Source organism: Salvelinus alpinus, chromosome 9 (genome assembly GCF_045679555.1).
Source record: "Salvelinus alpinus chromosome 9, SLU_Salpinus.1, whole genome shotgun sequence".
Lineage (NCBI taxonomy): Eukaryota > Metazoa > Chordata > Actinopteri > Salmoniformes > Salmonidae > Salvelinus > Salvelinus alpinus.
Window position 1 is genome coordinate 78,902,745 of NC_092094.1, and position 18,715 is coordinate 78,921,459.

Genomic DNA, 18,715 nt, shown 5'->3' on the forward strand with positions numbered 1-18,715 from the left:
ATACTCCCTGTTCACCCACGACTGCGTGGCCAAACACGACTCCAACACCATCATTAAGATTGCTGACAACACAACAGTGGTAGGCCGGATTACCAACAATGATGACGGCCTGTAGGGAGGAGGTCAGAGACCTGCAGTGTGGTGCCAGGAAAACAACCTCTCCCTCAATGTGAGCAAGACAAAGATGCTGATCGTGGACCATAGGAAAAAGCGGGCCGAACAGGCCCCCATTAATGTCGACAGGGCTGTAATGTCCACATCAACAAACTAACATGGTCCAAACACACCAAGACAGTCGTGAAGAGGTCACAATGCTACATTTTTGCAGTTCTACTACATGATATCTTTCAAAAAAGGCCCATTAGAAAGGATGACCAACACATACTGACCAGCTCATGTTAGACAGAAGCGTGATACATGGCTGATCAATCCAAACTCCTCTTTGCATGTCCAGCCAATGCATTCTCAGCCAATCATGGTTAGCGGGAAGATTCCCGGCTTTTCCCGTGGCTAAATCAACTAGGCTCAATTTAAAAATTTAATTAGTATTTCCAGATGGAATACAAGTTTGTTATTAGGCACACGAAAGTTCCCATGTTCCAGAAGGCATTTCTGCCAAAAAAATGCCTTTTGATAAAAAAAATACGTTTACGTTCAAAATGGCTCCTGTGAAGTAGTGACACGCAACATACGCCTAGTTTCCTGAAACAAATCACATTTACATAAGAATTCAGACCCTTTACTCAGTACTTTGTTGAAGCACCTTTGGCAGCGATTACAGCCTTGATTCTTTATTGGATATGACGCTACAAGCTTAGAACACCTGTATTTGGAGAGTTTCTCCCCTTCTTCTCTGCAGATCCTCTCAAGCTCTGTCAGGTTGGATGGGGAGCGTCTCCAGAGATGTTTGATTGGGTTCAAGTCCGAGCTCTGGCTAGGCCACTCAAGGACATTTAGAGACTACTCCCGAAGCCACTCCTGCATTGTCTTAGGGTCATTGTCCTGTTGGAAGGTGAACCTTCGCCCCAGTCGGAGTTCTTCATCAATGATCTCTCAGTACTTTGATCAGTTAATCTTTCCTGACTAGTCTCCCAGTCCCAGCCACTGAAAAACATCCCACAGCATGATACTGCTACCACCATGCTTCACCGTAGGGATGGTGCCAGGTTTCCTCCGGTCGTGACGCTTGGCATTCAGGCCAAAGGTTTCATCAGACCAGAGAATTTGGTTTCTCATAGTCAAAGTCCTTTAGGTAGCTTTTGGCAAACTCCAAATGTCCCTTTACTGAGGAGTGGCTTCCGTCTGGCCACTCTACCATAAAAGCCTGATAGGTGGAGTGGTGCAGAGGTGTAGAGATGGTTGTCTTTCTGTAAGTTTCTCCCATCTCCATAGAGGAACTCTGGAGCTCTGTCAGAGTGACCATTGGATTCTTGGTTACCTCCCTGACCAAAGTCCTTCTCCCCCAATTGCTCAGTTTGGCAGGGCAGCCAGCTCTAGGAAGAGTCTTGGTGGTTCCAAACTTCTTCTATTTAAGAATGGAGGCCACTGTGTTCTTGGGGACCTTCAATGTTGCAGAAATATTAATGGTATCCTTCCCCAGATATGTGCCTCGACACAATCATGTCTCAAAGCTCTACGGACAATTCATTCGACCTCAAGGCTTGGTTTTTGCTCTGACGTGCAATGTCAAATGCGGGACCTTATTTAGACAGGTGTGTGCCTTTCCAAATCATGTCCAATAAATGTACTTTACATTTTTTTTTACATTTTAGTCATTTAGCAGACGCTCTTATCCAGAGCGACTTACAGTAGAGTGCATACATTTTATTACATTTTTACATACTGAGACAAGGATATCCCTACCGGCCAAGAGCAGACGCTCTTATCCAGAGCGACTTACAGTAGAGTTCAAACATTTATTTTTTTATATACCGAGACAAGGACAAGGATATCCCTACCGGCCAAACCCTCCCTAACCCGGACGACGCTATGCCAATTCTGCGACAGAGCCTGGGCGCGAACCCAGCCCAGCCTGGGCGCGAACCCAGAGACTCTGGTGGCGCAGCTAGCACTGCGATGCAGTGCCCTAGACCACTGCGCCACCCGGGAGATACACTTTACCACAGGTGGACACCAATCAAGTTGTAGAAACATCAAGGATGATTAATTGAAAACAGGATGCACCTGAGCTCAATTTCAAATCTTTTAGAAAAGGGTCTGAATACATATGTAAATAATGTATGTTTTTATATATTTCTAATACATTTGCAAAAAATGTAAAAATACGTTTTTGCTTTGTCATTATGGGGTATTGTATGTTCAGTCGTGGTCAAAAGTTTTGAGAATGACACAAATAAAATTTTCACAAAGTCTGCTGCCACAGCTCATATGATGGCAATTTGCATATACTCCAGAATGTTATGAAAAGTGATCAGATGAATTGTAATTAATTGTAAAGTCCCTCTTTGCCATGCAAATGAACTGAATCCCCAAAAACATTTCCACTGCATTTCAGCCCTGTAAAAATCCATACCGGTATGTGGCTCCACGCCAGTATACCTAGAAATATGATATATCACCCACCCTACAGGTACAGATATGGGGTCTTAAGACTTCCACCTACTCTATGAGAAGCATGGATTTAGTCCCCAGCTGGGAGTAAGACCAGTATTCTTGGGTTCTTAGTAGGGTATATTTCTCTCCAGTCTGACCTGGCATTCCTGTTCATATTAGTCACATTTCAAGTTAGCTAGGCTGTTTTGATGCTGGCTTGGCTGATGGGATGCTCGGTGGACCCAGAGGATGGGATGGGGGATACAGATTGACTCTCCTCCATGGTACCCATGCTGAACTAACTGGCTCCAACAGCTGTTGCTTTTTGTTCCAGTCTACTTGTATAAACGCAGCAGCAAGTCTACACATGCTGTCATTCATTATGATTATGTTCAGGCTCAGACTGAACATAAAATCCCCATTTGCAACAACTCTCCTAGGGTTAGTTATTTCATGCCACTTGCTAATGCAATAAGAGATACCTGGATTCTGAACCTGTTTTATAGAGTGATTCTGCTTTTTTTCAATCCCATTTGCAGACCGTCTGTAATGTTTCATGACCACGTGTTATAAAGGGAGTGAAACCTCTCGTCTCTTCTGTCTAATTCAGCTGGTTTCAGACAGCTGCTGTGTGTGTGTATATATAGTTGGAGTCGGAAGTTTACATAAACTTAGGTTGGAGTCATTAAAACTCGTTTTTCAACCACTCCACAAATTTCTTGTTAACAAACTAGTTTTGGCAAGTCGGTTAGGACATCTACTTTGTGCATGACACAAGTAATTTCCCCAACAATTGTTAACAGTTTATTTCACTTATAATTCACTGTATCACAATTCTGGGGGGTCAGAAGTTTACATACTCTTGGCTGATGTCTTTCGATTTTCCCATGATGTCAAGCAAAGAGGCACTGAGTTTGAAGGTAGACCTTGAAATACATCCACAGGTACACCTCCAATTGACTCAAATTATGTCAATTAGCCTATCAGAAGCTTCTAAAGCCATGACATCATTTTCTGGACTTTTCTAAGCTGTTTAAAGGGACAGTCAACTTAGTGTATGTAAACTTCTGACCCACTGGAATTGTGATACAGTGAATTGTAAGTGAAATAATCTGTCCGTAAACAATTGTTGGAAAAAGTAGATGTAGTAGAAAGTAGATGTCCTAACCGACTTGCCAAAACTATAGTTTGTTAACAAGACATTTGTGGAATGGTTGAAAAATGAGTTTTAATGACTCCAACATAAGTGTATGTAAACGTTCGACTTCAACTGTGTGTGTGTGTAGATAGACATCTATCTAGGGGCTATAGGAACACTGAACAGCCTGACTGCAACCCTGCCTATGCGCAGTACATCCCATACCATCCGGAAATCTTTTTTTAATGTTTTTTTGTTGGTAGCCGACAGCCATCCCAAACTGTTCTCACACCCAAACACATACACGATTGAATAAAGGCGCGTTGCTTCCACAAAATAGTTTTATTAGTAAAAAATATAACTAGCCTACTTGCACAAGCACATTGAGACAACAGTTACCAGAACATTTGAACTGTTGATAATCCTCTGGCAAATTTAAGAAGTGCATCCACAAAAATAAGCTGCAATTATCAAAATGATAACTCTTGTCTTGGTTTCTGCAGGAGAGTGGCAACTGTTTAGACATCTAGAGGCTGTTCTTTGTTCCCAGGCAATTTTAAGCTAATGAAATGGTGCGCTGGCTGATGAACAGGCTGCACATCTATATAACGAAACAAACCTCCAGCTCACATTGGCCGGCTCAAATCGCATCAGACAGAAATGGCTTTACTGTTTTTCAGACTGCCAGTTGTGTTATGTGCACTTGAACCGGTCCAGAGGACTTTGCAATGCTCAGCCACTTGAAACAAACTGCTGTCAAACAAGGTAACACAAGCAAAGGTGCAATTGAGTAGTCTTCTTCTGAAGAAGATAGTGTATGAACATAAGACGTTTGAATGAAATAGGAAAGCATGTTAGCTTGCCAGAAAAATGTTTTTATAATTAGGTCCACAAATTTCCTAGACAAATGTGTACAGTTATCTGCAGAGTTGTAATGAGGAAATCCTGAAGCATGATTTAAACATTACAAAAAAAATTAAGTGTGCAAGCCTTTCCCGATTTAAACTAAAATTGTTTATGCCTCTGGAATTGTGTGCTTTGGAATAATAAGGTTGAAAAACCAACCCTGGAAAGCTGCATCCTACTGTAAACGATTGCCTAGTTTACGCAACTTAGTCTTGCACAACAAACAATGAATCCATAAAACATTTGCGAATATAGAATTTATATACAAACACTTAGAATAAAAAGTAAATCGCATGAAGTACAACACCGGATCAAACTTGACATGAGTCGATTTGGCACTTTCTCAAACGCATACAGTACCAGTCAAAAATTTGGACACCTACTCATTCAAGGGTTTTTCTTTATTTTTACTATTTTCTACATTGTAGAATAGTAGTGAAGACATCAAAACTATGAAATAACACATATGGAATCATGTAGTAACCAGAAAAGTGTTAAACAAATTCTTCAAAGTAGCCACCCTTTGCCTTGATGACAGCTTTGCACACGCTTGGCATTCTCTCAACCAGCTTCATGAGGTAGTCACCTGGAATGCATTTCAATTAACAGGTGTGGCTTATTAAAAGTTCATTCGTGGAATTTTTTCTTAATGCATTTGAGCTAATCAGTTGTTGTGACAAGGTAGGGGTGGTATACAGAAGATAGCCCTATTTGGTAAAAGACCAAGTCCATATTATGGTAAGAACAGCTCAAATAAGCAAAGAGAAATGACAGTCCATCATTACTTTATTTAAGACATGAAGGTCAGTCAATACGGAAAATGTCAAGAACTTTGAAGGTTTCTTCAAGTGCAGTCGCAAAAACCATCAAGCGCTATGATGAAACTGTCTCTCATGAAGACCACCACAGGAAAGGAAGACCCAGAGTTACCTCTGCTGCAGAGGATGAGTTCATTAGGGGCGGCAGGTAGCCTAGTGGTTGGACTTGTAACTGAAAGGTTGCAAGATCGAATCCCCGAACTGACAAGGTAAAAATCTGTCATTCTGACCCTGAACAAGGCAGTTAACCCACTGTTCCTAGGCCGTCATTGAAAATAAGTATTTGTTGTTAACCTACTTGTCTAGTTAAATGAAGGTAAAATAAATAAAACTGAGTTACCAGCCTCAGAAATTGCAGCCCAAATAAATGCTTCACAGAGTTCAAGTAACAGACACATCTCAACATCAACTGTTTAGAGGAGACTTGAATTAAAACCACTACTAAAGGACACCAATAAGAAGAATAAACTTGCTTGGGCCAAGAATCACAAGCAATGGACATTAGACCAGTGGAAATATGTCCTTTGGTCTGATTAGTCAAATTTGAGATTTTTGGTTCCAACTGCCGTGTCTTTGTGAGACAAGGAGTAGGTGAACGGATGATCTCCGCATGTGTGTTTCCCACCATGAAGCATGGAGGAGTGATGGTGTGGGGGTGCTTTGCTGGTGACACTATCTGTAATTTATTTAGAATTCAAGGCAAACTTAACCAGCATGCCTGCTGCCCATCTGGTTTGCGCTTAGTGGGACTATCTTTTGTTTTTCAACAGGACAATGACCCAAAACACACTTCCAGGCTGTGTAAGGGATATTTGACCAAGGAAAGTGATGGTGCTGTATCAGATGACCTGGCCTCCACAATCACCCAACCTCAACCCAATTGAGATGGTTTGGGATGAGTTGGACAACAGAGTGAAGGAAAAGCAGCCAACAAGTGCTCAGCATATGTGGAAACTCCTTCAAGACTGTTGGAAAAGCATTCCTCATGAAGCTGGTTGAGAGAATGCCAAGAGTATGCAAAGCTGTCATCAAGGCAAAGGATGGCTACTTTAAATAATCTAAAATAGGTTTTGATTTGTTACACTTTTTCTGGTTACTACATGATTCCATATGTGTTATTTCATAGTTTTGATGTCTTCACTACTATTCTACAATGTAGAAAATAGTAAAAATAAAGAAAAAACACAGAATAAGTAGGTGTCTCTTCTTTTGACTGGCCCTGTATGTGTTGTATGTGTTCAGTTTGTTAACGAGGGCACATTCACATTCTTGTCTTCATTTATTCCATTCGTAAGGGCTGGCAGGGGTTGGGGAAGTGTGTTATTGTACGGATGCCCGTCCGGTCCCCTCTGCTCTGTCCCTGGCATGTTGCTAGGGGTGTGAAACCTGCCCCTTCCGGGCTTCCAGGGCCTAAAGTGATGCCTGTGGCGATGCCCCCGTTGCCTGAAGGTGGCGAGCTGGGCTTAGCCATCTGCTCTCCCCATAGGAAACAATGTGTGAGAGAATGAGAGGGCCACTGCCAGGGCCTGTCACCAGAGAAGCCATTTCAGGCCGGAGACAACCTACCTCCCTCTCCTCTCAGCCGTGTTAGACACACATGAGAATGTGACTGTGTTAATGTGCAATAGCACCCTTGACATATGAGTAGGCAGCAGGGGTGGTGTGTCAGTGTGTGTGCTGGCCAGCATGCTCTCAACATGCAAAATTGTTCCCTGTTAGTCAAAGAGAAAGTCCACGTGACTTGAGTAAAAGGGGGATATACAGTGGGGCAAAAAAGTATTTAGTCAGCCACCAATTGTGCAAGTTCTCCCACTTAAAAAGATGAGAGAGGCCTGTAATTTTCATCATAGGTAAACTTCAACTATGACAGACAAAATGAGAAAAAGAAATCCAGAAAATCACATTGTAGGATTTTTTATGAATTTATTTGCAAATTATGGTGGAAAATAAGTATTTGGTCAATAACAAAAGTTTATCTCAATACTTTGTTATTTACCCTTTGTTGGCAATGACAGAGGTCAAACGTTTTCTGTAAGTCTTCACAAGGTTTTCACACACTGTTGCTCCTCTAGAGCAGTGATGTTTTGGGGCTGTTGCTGGGCAACACGGACTTTCAACTCCCTCCAAAGATTTTCTATGGGGTTGAGATCTGGAGACTGGCTAGGCCACTCCAGGACCTTAATGCTTCTTACGAAGCCACTCCTTCGTTGCCCGGGCGGTGTGTTTGGGATCATTGTCATGCTGAAAGACCCAGCCACGTTTCATCTTCAATGCCCAGCCACGTTTCATCTTCAATGCCCTTGCTGATGGAAGGAGGTTTTCACTCAAAATCTCACGATACATGGCCCCATTCATTCTTTCCTTTACACGGATCAGTCGTCCTGGTCCCTTTGCAGAAAAACAGCCCCAAAGCATGATGTTTCCACCCCCATGCTTCACAGTAGGTATGGTGTTCTTTGGATGCAACTCAGCATTCTTTGTCCTCCAAACACGACGAGTTGAGTTTTTACCAAAAAGTTCTATTTTGGTTTCATCTGACCATATGACATTCTCCCAATCTTCTTCTGGATCATCCAAATGCTCTCTAGCAAACTTCAGACGGGCCTGGACATGTACTGGCTTAAGCAGGGGGACACGTCTGGCACTGCAGGATTTGAGTCCCTGGCGGCGTAGTGTGTTACTGATGGTAGGCTTTGTTACTTTGGTCCCAGCTCTCTGCAGGTCATTCACTAGGTCCCCCCGTGTGGTTCTGGGATTTTTGCTCACCGTTCTTGTGATCATTTTGACCCCACCGGGTGAGATCTTGCGTGGAGCCCCAGATCGAGGGAGATTATCAGTGGTCTTGTATGTCTTCCATTTCCTAATAATTGCTCCCACAGTTGATTTCTTCAAACCAAGCTGCTTACCTATTGCAGATTCAGTCTTCTTAGCCTGGTGCAGGTCTACAATTTTGTTTCTGGTGTCCAGCTCTTTTGTCTTGGCCATAGTGGAGTTTGGAGTGTGACTGTTTGAGGTTGTGGACAGGTGTCTGATAACAAGTTCAAACAGGTGCCATTAATACAGGTAACGAGTGGAGGACAGAGGAGCCTCTTAAAGAAGAAGTTACAAGTCTGTGAGAGCCAGAAATCTTGCTTGTTTGTAGGTGACCAAATACTTATTTTCCACCATAATTTGCAAATGAATTCATTAAAAATCCTACAATGTGATTTTCTGGATTTTCTTTTCTCATTTTGTCTGTCATAGTTGAAGTGTACCTATGATGACATTTACAGGCCTCTCTCATCTTTTTAAGTGGGAGAACTTGCACAATTGGTGGCTGACCAAATATTTTTTTGCCCCACTGTAGGTAGAGAGAAATGGTAAAAGAGGTTGACAGGAAGGAAAGAACAGAAAGGCACAGAACGTCCTTGAACTTCAGCTGCAGGGTCTCTTGCAGGTATTACATGGTAGCATATGTACTGCTGACGGACTTGGTAAACAAGTCACATATGGAGGAATGACTCGAACCATTTCTAGATTTGGAGGAAAATCTACCACACTACTGCAGTCAAACCATGACCATTCAAAGCCTCTCTCTATGCCATCATACAATTCCAATAATCAGCCAGATTTTTCAAAACACAGCCATTTTCCCCATCAACCCTAATTGCACATGAAAGACACTAATGAAGGACAACAAAAAGAGAGCATTTCCCAGACAGACCTGGGTGTAACAGTGGCTTGGTGCCTCATGTCACTGGGGTAATAAAGGGGATTAGTGGAGCAGCTCTGTGTGTGTGGAGGTTCTGCACAAGGCTTATGGGGCCATGCAGAGAGAGAGAGATGCCCCACTACCCAACCACAAAGCACTGGATGACACAAACACACCCCAGACAATAAAGACATTAGGGCACAGGATTCCGTTTCCATGGCAGTGAGGAGGCGGACAGCAGGATGAAAAGCACATGCAGCCCAGTGTGTCAAAAAGGTAGATTGTGTGTTTGTGAGCATGTGTGGGGTTTTGTATCTGTGTATGGGTGTTTGTGTACTCTATGTGGGTGTGAACTGTATGTATGTGGGTGTGTGTGTTCATTTGTATGCCTAATGCATGAAATCAGTAGCGTGTAGCCTAGCCCAAGAAGGCAGCTTGTTTTTGGAGCTAAATGGGAAAGCAACAAACATGTCAGACAGTCCACTCTGCTGGATGGGGGAGGCTCTCTCTCTCGCTCCGTTTCTCCCTCTCTGTGTGTCTACCTGCAGGGTGAGATCCAGGGGTGGGTTTGTCTGCAGTTCTGTTCCATCTCCAAGCCAAGCACCCTACTTACTCATCCTGACAGTACTCTTTTGAACAATTTCCCCGGGAAGGATAATGTACTACGTCTTTTTAGGCACAGGCATTGTGTTTGGTTACACTACGTACGTCTCATTCTCTACCAGGCAGGCATTCCTCTGCATTATACACAGACAGGCTCCAGACAGCATGCTTAGGCAAGATATCAATGTCTATTCGCTACCAAAAATAAGACAATTTATTAAATCAGTTCCAACAACTACCATATCTTGTGGATGGTTGAAAACTACAATGGCTTGCTAATGAAAAGGGAATTCCACGTACTGTTATTGCCTCTTTGAGACAATAATATCAATATTGCCGACTAAACTAAATGAATGCTTATCAATTCAAACCTTTGGTGAGGAAAAGGAAATGAACAGGAGGCTATCAGCTAACCCATTCCCCCGGGAACTCATGTGATTTACTGATGATCGCTGGGGTATCTGCATTTGTTCAGCTGCGGCTCCCCTCCCATTCTGCAGCGCCTTCCTTCGTCCTCCGGCTGCGCTGCATTTCACATTCACCATCCGTCTGTCTGTTCCAAGGGGCTGCTCAGGGAATACCTCCACTGCTTGTGCTCATAGAACAGAAAGTAAAGAAAGGGGGGAGAGAGAGCTACAATGGGGGGGGGGGAAACCACCCTCAAAGTCCTTCCCCCTCCTCCTCTCATCTCCTCCTCCTCTTTAAGAGCTTGGTTGGTTGGTGTACTACATGTAAGACGCAGCGATTTCCCCAAACTGCCTAACAGTAGCGCATGGCGTGCAGTGTTGCTTTAGCCTACACATAGTCCTGCAGACTGTAGCCTGTTTTATTGTCTAGTGGGGAGAGGGAGCAGTACTGGTGCTGGTCCTGCTGCTGTTGCTGTAGGAGGTGCTGTTGCTGCTGCAGTAAGAGTTTATCAGGGGGCGGCAGCAAGATCATCTCCTGGTGGCCGGGCCTCTTCCCCGAGCACGACACACAGAAGATGGACCCCCCCACAAAGAGGAAGCCTGCCGACAGGAAGGCCACGTACACGGCGCCCCCGGGCTCAAACTTATTGCTCTCGTGCACGCTGCGGTCCAGGAAGTTAGTGATGACCTCTTTGGTGAACCAGGAAGCGGGCACCAGGCACAGGAAGCCGGCGGCGATGAAGCAGCCCCCGCTGGCAATGGCCGCGTGCCTCTTGGAGCGCCGGCCGCCCCCCCAGCGGGTACATTTGAGCCCCAGGGATGCCAGGCACAGGCCCATGGCAGCCATCACACAGGACAGCACCATGGTGGTGCGGGCAGTCTGCAGGTAGGCGGGCAGCGACAGCACCGAGTACTTCAAGGTGCAGCTGAACATGCCGGTACTGTACCAGGTGCAGTCCATCCACAGCCCCTGCATCTGGGAGATGGCCGTGATGATGTTGGAGCCCACATCGGCGCTCACCTTCCAATTGGGCAGCAGCGTAGCCACCATGGCCCCCATGATGCCCAGCAACGCCAGGACGAAGGCAAAGATCTGCATGCCTGTGGATGCCATTCTCCTCCTTCTGCCGTGGCCCCCTCCTCCTCCAGGCACCATCCACCCAGCCCCAGCCAGGCACCTCGGCTCCTCACCCCAGACGGCTGTAGAGGATTCTGGTGCTAGAGCTGGCAGCAGCCGACGACTCAGTCCCTCAGTGCCGGCTCCAATGGACTGTAGAGGAAAGAAGACAAGAATGAGAAATTGAATTAAGCAGGTCTCTCTGTCTGTCTTTCTCTTTCCCCTCACTTACCCCACACACGCACAGACTTTTTTTTTTACAAGAACAAAGGAGAGCGTGAAACCGGACCAATTGGAGAGAGAGACCGCTCTGGCTAATTATTGGAGAAGGAGACACAGGTTTTAGTGCGTGTGGGCATTTTCTGTTGCGCCTGCCTCTTCCTTGTGCCAGCGTCTCAACTGTTACTGGAGAGGAGAATGAGTTTCTGATATTTGCAACGCTCAATATGTGGACTTAAAGCTGCAGTGTCCTCTTCACCTCACTACAATAAGGTTACCCAACCACAGTGACTTCAATATATTAACACAAGGTAAATTCTTACATTTTTAAATAATTTTACACTGATACAATAATATAGATTTTCGTTTAAAAAAAAATTTAAAGTTTGAAATTAGACCTTTTTTTCTCCTTTTTAAGACATTCTCAAAATTGCAGTTTTGCTTTTCATTTAAAATGTATTGATTATTCTTGCCTGCAGTAAGTGTACAAGGGCAAACCATCGGTTTAATTATAATGTTTTACAATGTACAGCAAGAGAGAGCAATGTTAAGGTCCTTACCTCGGCTGGTGCAGAGCTCCTTTTGACGCGTCAGGTTGTTCGCAGTGATTTCTGTAAACACAAAAACACGGGGTGAGGAGGGGGCGAGGAGGATTTCAGCCTTAGGGATCCATTCATTTCATCAATTTCCTTAGCAACAGTATATTAGAGGACATCATAGCCAGTGGTGGACCACACATGCTTGCTTGGCGCTTCTGAAGAGGGGTTGCTTTGCTTCCCGTTCAGTGACGTAGAATACTCTCTCTACGTCACTTGGCTCGTGAGCTGAGCTAATACAGAATAGTGTGTGGACCATTAAATTCACTACGGCAAACCGTACACCAGCTTTACACTGACACACTCACACCGTACCTGGTTTTGTGTGTGTGTAAACTGTCACCACACTATATTTATTTGTCTATGTGCGTTACATTGTAATTGAGTTGGTGTTGGCAGTGCACTTGTCACTCGATGCTTCATATATGCAGCAGATGATGAACAAGCAGACGTGTTGTTATGGACCAGCTAAGCGGACCAGCACAAGTCAAACCGCAATCAATCATGAGCCAGTGCTTCTTCATTCCAATATTGACCCATATTATTAGCTGGCTACAAGACTTTGCATCGAGCTAGCGGATTGTTTGTCATAACTAGCTAGATAGCTAGCTATTGATCTGAAACAGTGCGCATTGTTGGCTTACGTTAGCGTTACATTAATTATCTATTAACGTTAGCCTAGCTAGCTAAACTGTTCACAAATGTTTTACCTTTAGCCTAATAATGTGACAGATACCCCTGTTTTCATAACGACACCGATCATGCTTCACTGGTCTTACCTCCATACTCAAATGTTTAAGCAAAATACATTTCAACTTTGGCTAACTTTACTTACCTCTAACTATTGAAACCCCAAAATAACGGAATAGTCTAAACGGGATCATTGGGACGTCCCAACTCCGGTTGAAGTTGACATTTAAAACTGGTAAGGTTAGGGTTAATGTTAGGGAAAGGTTATGGTTAGTTCTAGGGTAAGGGTAGGGACGTCTCAACTTTTTTCTGGACAGCACAACCCCCAAATAACGGTCCACGAGCTGCCGAGTTTCTTTCAACCATTCGTAATAATTAACCCATTGCACCCTGCGAAGTATTGTTTAATCAACATATTTACCAGTCTACCCAACACCTACAATCTCATGTCAGATATACTGAAAACAATAGGCATACAATAATATTACAATAATAACCATTAGAAAATGTAATGGTGGCTTATTTTATTTATGTGGTAGCGAGTCCATCAATGGGTCAGAGCAACACTGTTTTGTTAACACCCCACTATGCCAAAACTGACCGTCCCTAGAGCAGTTAGCATCAGCAACCACTCAACGGGAGGCTAAACTCACAGCTGCTACCCCCTGCTCATCCCTCTCCCACTATTCTGCAGAGGACGTCTAGTCTAGAATGACAAAGAGAGCGAAAAACAGACCCGGCTAAAGGACATGATAGCCTTGATAACGCAGATGTGTGTTTCCATAATGTTGCTGCATGGGTAAGATCATCATAAACAGCCCAACCTTGAAGGAAATCATCTCCCCTCTCTCTCCCCACCTGTAATGACTAAACAGGAGTTCAGTGATTGATTGGTTTGGTGATTGCTCTGCTTGTTTAATTTGGTCCAATGGTCTACCTCCATTTTGTCCCCCCCAAGATAGCGCTCAGAGACCATTTCTGCGGATAAGACATCACCAACACAATAACAGCATGCACACAGCCTCACACACACACACACAATACCACAGTATTACCTGACTTGGCGCTGCTGACCTTCAGACTTCATACTGCAGGCCGTTGTGGGTTGGTGCGCCAGAAAGATCCACACTAATTCTACACAGTAGTGTGTTTGAGTGTGTTTTACCGATGAGATTCTGATTCTGGTGTTCTATGGGGAATAAAATAAATGAATAACAGGGACGGGAGAGGGGGGCTGTGAGGAACCGCAGTTAACATGTACCCAGGGAGTGATGTGTGATGCTGTGATGTGTGAAGACATGTTAGGCTATTATAAGCATGGTCCCTTCTTTTCTCACCTCGTAGCTCAGTCCTCCACAGTATAGCTTCAAGGCATGACTGGACACAGAGATGGCCCTTCCCTCAGATGTGGGATTTTATTGTTCCATTTTCATATTGTTTATTTCACGGTGTAATTGCTTTTGTGCTCATCATTTTGTAGAAGCTGTTATTCGTTTATGGTCAGAAGTGTCACCTGATAAGTTCCATGTAGTTGTCAACACAATCTTGTCTCATGTATGGGCATGCCCATTTTCAACATGCAGGACATTTGTAAACTGTCACGGGGAAAACAGACATATTATGAAATGAATTATGTTTTCTCTATTAGTTCAAGTTTTATTTGTCGCATGCACAAGTACAGTGAAATGCGTAACTTGCAAGGCCTACATTTACTCTCAAGTGGACCAAGTGGTCAGACATTTTGAGTGTTTTGTATGTAAAAACAGTGTAGACTCTGTTTTGTTTGTTTGGTAGGCAAATTTTTTCCCCAGTCCTCGTCTCTGTTCTCGTGACTTAGTGAAATTCTTAATTTTTGCCTAGTGGTATTCTCTACTGTGATGTTGGAGAGTGTTCCTTGGGAAAACATCTCAGGGGACCTGAGAATGAGATGGGCATGGATCAGGAGATGTTCTTGGTTTGCCTGTGCTGTGTGCCCAGGGCTGATCTGCCAGCGTGGGAAGCCCTGGCAGGCAGCACAGTACAGCGCAGCAAGGCACAATGGCAAGGGCCCCCTCCAGCAAGATCTGCCTATAGCTTTAGATTTAGTGGTGCTGACTGCCTAGTGTCTACTCCTCCTGAGTGCCTGTCCTACCCAGCTGCTGATGTAATGGAGGTTGTCTTCTGAAGGTATTGTTATGATTAATGCATCTCTTTCCCCTCGGAGGAATCGTATCTTTTTTTTCTCTTTTAACTTTCTGTATTCCCCAGCTGAGTATTCCATTGTTCCTTCCTCCCCCCTCAGAACCTGCAGCAGTTACGTAAAGGGAAATGCAGGTTGCTCAGGTGGTATCGGCTAGCCACCCCGAGGGCCTGCCATCTCATCTTAGTTACGCTCGGAGGGAGATGACAAATTACTGCTCAAACACCATTGGGTAAAAGAGAAGACTCTGGGGAAAGGAGTAGAAGGTGGAAATGGGCAAGGGGACGAGGGGACTTGGAGCTACAGGGCAAACGCCAGTGTAATAGATTTCCTGCATGAAATGTATAAGTGTTAATATGCATATATGTGCACGACTCCATATTATTGAGATTAATTGGGTCAGGGTCGTTGAGGGGGACAAAGGCAGAGCTGTGATTTTTCAGATGTGTATCGTGATACCTTGCCAGATATGGAGGGAAAGACTACTGCGTGTAAAAGAAAGGTTGAGTTAGTAAGATTATTTAGCATACAATATTAGTGTGCAAGAGGGAAAGTTGGTTGGTTCAAAGTCTCAGTAAATGTTTGAAGTTTAAAAAAGGCAGGAGGACTAAATTAGCCATGGAGAGAGCTGGATCATTCTTTAAATGTAGATCCTTATATAATGAGCCAATTTGGAGTAGCAAAATTAATCTAGATATGAATAGGGGTTATGATTTGCTTCTTTCCGCGCCGTTAAAAAGCATGTTCGTTACATCATGAAGTCCTATTTACATTACAATCATCCCAGTCTCATCCAGCCAGGCCTCATCATACACCCTCCCACCAGCTGAAAGAAAGGAGGATGACGGATGAGAGTGAGAACCAGGGAGAGATATTAAGGTTGTCACAGAGTCAATAAGTCAGTCTCGGATTCCTAGTTCACCATCTCCCACCACATGCAGCCTATTTGAGCAGGAGCATTTTCAAAGCCCTGGCATGCAGGGTGGAGAAGGCAGCACGGGATTTTAAGGTGGAAGTTTCTTGTGTATTAAGGTTATCAGAGGAGGATTAATGGCAGGAGGGGATATATTACAGCAGAGCACCTAGTGAGGCCATGTAGCGGGCCGTCGTTCATAAATCACAAGGCAAAGTGAGTCGGACAAGCCTATGTCTGAAATGCTGCTGCCTGTATAGTCTGAATATCGACATCCCCCTGCCCCCTTTTAAATCATGAAGTGCGGAAAATAAATGGCCTAATTACTCCGGGAGAGTGAAATTAAAGCCATTCTTTTCTATTACCTCTCAAGACCAGATGGTGGTCTGATGCTGCATCACTCAGTGTGTGTGTGTGTGTGTGTGTGTGTGTGTGTGTGTGTGTGTGTGTGTGTGTGTGTGTGTGTGTGTGTGTGTGTGTGTGTGTGTGTGTGTGTGTGTGTGTGTGTGTGTGTGTGTGTGTGTGTGTGTGTGTGTGTTGCTAAAGGCACACTGCAGTACCAGGGTATGAGACTACCCCTCACCCCACCATCCTAGCATTTTTGGGTGACCGGTGGAAGAATAGATTTTCCTAATGTCAGCCTCGTTCCGCCCAATTGATGCAGATGAGTCAATTTCTCATGAAAGCTCCTGTCACAAATACTATTTTCAGCCCCAGTGTATCACAAAGCAATGCAGCGCTTCTTCTCCCTGCCCTGAAAGTCTATTGTAACTGGTTTCCAAAACCTTCTCGTCTTCCTCCAACTCAGTTTCTTAAACTGTGTCGGGACCAAAAGTGTGCATGTGAGAGGTGGGTCGTGAGTTATGAGAATACATCTATAATCGCACACAATTTCTTAATTTGGGTTGTTGGAGGACTATTTGGGTCACGGGAGGACAGTAAAAAAAAAAAAATTGGGACTTGAGCTGAACACGTTTAACCCCTGCTCTAACTTACAGTGCATCTGAAATTATTCAGACCCCTTGACTTTTTCCACATTCTGTTATTCTAAAATAGATCAATCTACACACAATACCCCATAATGAAAAAGCAAAAAGTTATTTTTTGCAAATCACATTTACATAAGTATTCAGACCCTTTACTCAGTACTTTGTTGAAGCACCTTTGGCAGCGATTACAGCCTTGAGTCTTCTTGGGTATGACGCTACAAGCTTGGCACACCTGTATTTGGGGAGTTTCTCCTTTTCTCTGCAGATTCTCTCAAGCTCTGTCAGGTTGGATGGGGAGTGTCGCTGCTGCACAGCTATTTTCAGGTCTCTCCAGAGATGTTAGATCGGTTTCATGCCCGGGCTCTGGCCGGACCACTCAAGGACATTCAGAGACTTGTCCCGAAGCCACTCCTGCGTTGTCTTGGCTGTGTGCTTAGTACCGTTGTCCTGTTGGAAGGTGAACCTTCGCCCGACTCTGAGGTCCTGAGTGCTCTGGAGCAGGTTTTCATCAAGGATCTCTCTGTACTTTGCTCCGTTCATCTTTCCCTTGATCCTGACTAGTCTCCCAGTCCCAGCCCAAAGAGTTCAATCTTGGTTTCATCAGACCAGAGAATCTTGTTTCTCACGGTCTGAGAGTCCTTTTAGTTGCCTTTTGTCAAATTCCAAGTGGGCTTTTGTGCCTTTTACTGAAGAGTGGCTTCTGTCTGGCCACTCTACCATAAAGGCCTGATTGGTGGAGTGCTACAGAGATGGTTGTCCTTCTGGATGGTTTTTCCATCTCCACAGAGAACTCTGGAGCTCTGTCAGAGTGACCATCGGGTTCTTGGTCACCTCCCTGACCAAGGCCCTTCTCCCGATTGCTCAGTTTGTCCGGGTGGCCAGCTCTAGGAAGAGTCTTGGTGGTTCCAAACTTCTTCCATTTAAGAATGATGGAGGCCACCATGTTCTTGGGGACCTTCAATGCTGCAGACATTTTTTGGTACCCTTCACCAGATCTGTTTCTTGACACAATCCTGTCTCGGAGCTCTACGGACAATTCCTTTGACCTCATACAGTGGGGAGAACAAGTATTTGATACACTGCCGATTTTGCAGGTTTTCCTACTTACAAAGCATGTAGAGGTCTGTAATTTTTATCATAGGTAAACTTCAACTGTGAGAGACGGAATCTAAAACAAAAATCCAGAAAATCACATTGTATGATTTTTAAGTAATTAATTTGCATTTTATTGCATGACATAAGTATTTGATCACCTACCAACCAGTAAGAATTCCGGCTCTCACAGACCTGTTAGTTTTTCTTTAAGAAGCCCTCCTGTTCTCCACTCATTACCTGTATTAACTGCACCTGTTTGAACTCGTTACCTGTATAAAAGACACCTGTCCACACGCTCAATCAAACAGACTCCAACCTCTCCACAATGGCCAAGACCAGAGAGCTGTGTAAGGACATCAGGGATAAAATTGTAGACCTGCACAAGGCTGGGACGAGCTACAGGACAATAGGCAAGCAGCTTGGTGAGAAGGCAACAACTGTTGGCGCAATTATTAGAAAATGGAAGAAGTTCAAGATGACGGTCAATCACCCTCGGACTGGGGCTCCATGCAAGATATCACCTCGTGGGGCATCAATGATCATGAGGAAGGTGAGGGATCAGCCCAGAACTACACGGCAGGACCTGGTCAATGACCTGAAGAGAGCTGGGACCACAGTCTCAAAGAAAACCATTAGTAACACACTACGCCGTCATGGATTAAAATCCTGCAGCGCACGCAAGGTCCCCCTGCTCAAGCCAGCGCATGTCCAGGCCCGTCTGAAGTTTGCCAATGACCATCTGGATGATCCAGAGGAGGAATGGGAGAAGGTCATGTGGTCTGATGAGACAAAAATATAACT

The 18,715-nt window shown here is 44.4% G+C and overlaps 2 protein-coding genes across 6 annotated transcripts in view; one reads left to right on the forward strand and one right to left on the reverse strand.

Moving 5' to 3' along the window:
• The window catches only part of LOC139530683 (dimethyladenosine transferase 1, mitochondrial-like), a 49,164-nt gene that overhangs the window by 25,372 nt on the left and 5,077 nt on the right, over nt 1–18,715 (forward strand). The gene's annotated exons all lie outside the window — the stretch shown is intronic.
• On the reverse strand, nt 4,019–17,878 carry LOC139530684 (claudin-20-like). 2 transcript variants are annotated; one of them, XM_071327309.1, is made up of 2 exons: nt 12,013–17,878; nt 4,019–11,386 (listed from the first exon to the last, which is right to left on the reverse strand). In XM_071327309.1, the coding sequence occupies exon 2, from the start codon at nt 11,270–11,272 to the stop codon at nt 10,505–10,507; it is 768 nt and encodes a 255-aa protein (XP_071183410.1). In that variant the 5' UTR covers nt 11,273–11,386; nt 12,013–17,878; the 3' UTR covers nt 4,019–10,504. The 2 variants fall into 2 exon arrangements, with proteins under 2 accessions (XP_071183410.1, XP_071183411.1); XM_071327310.1 differs by lacking the exon at nt 12,013–17,878 and adding an exon at nt 11,466–11,636.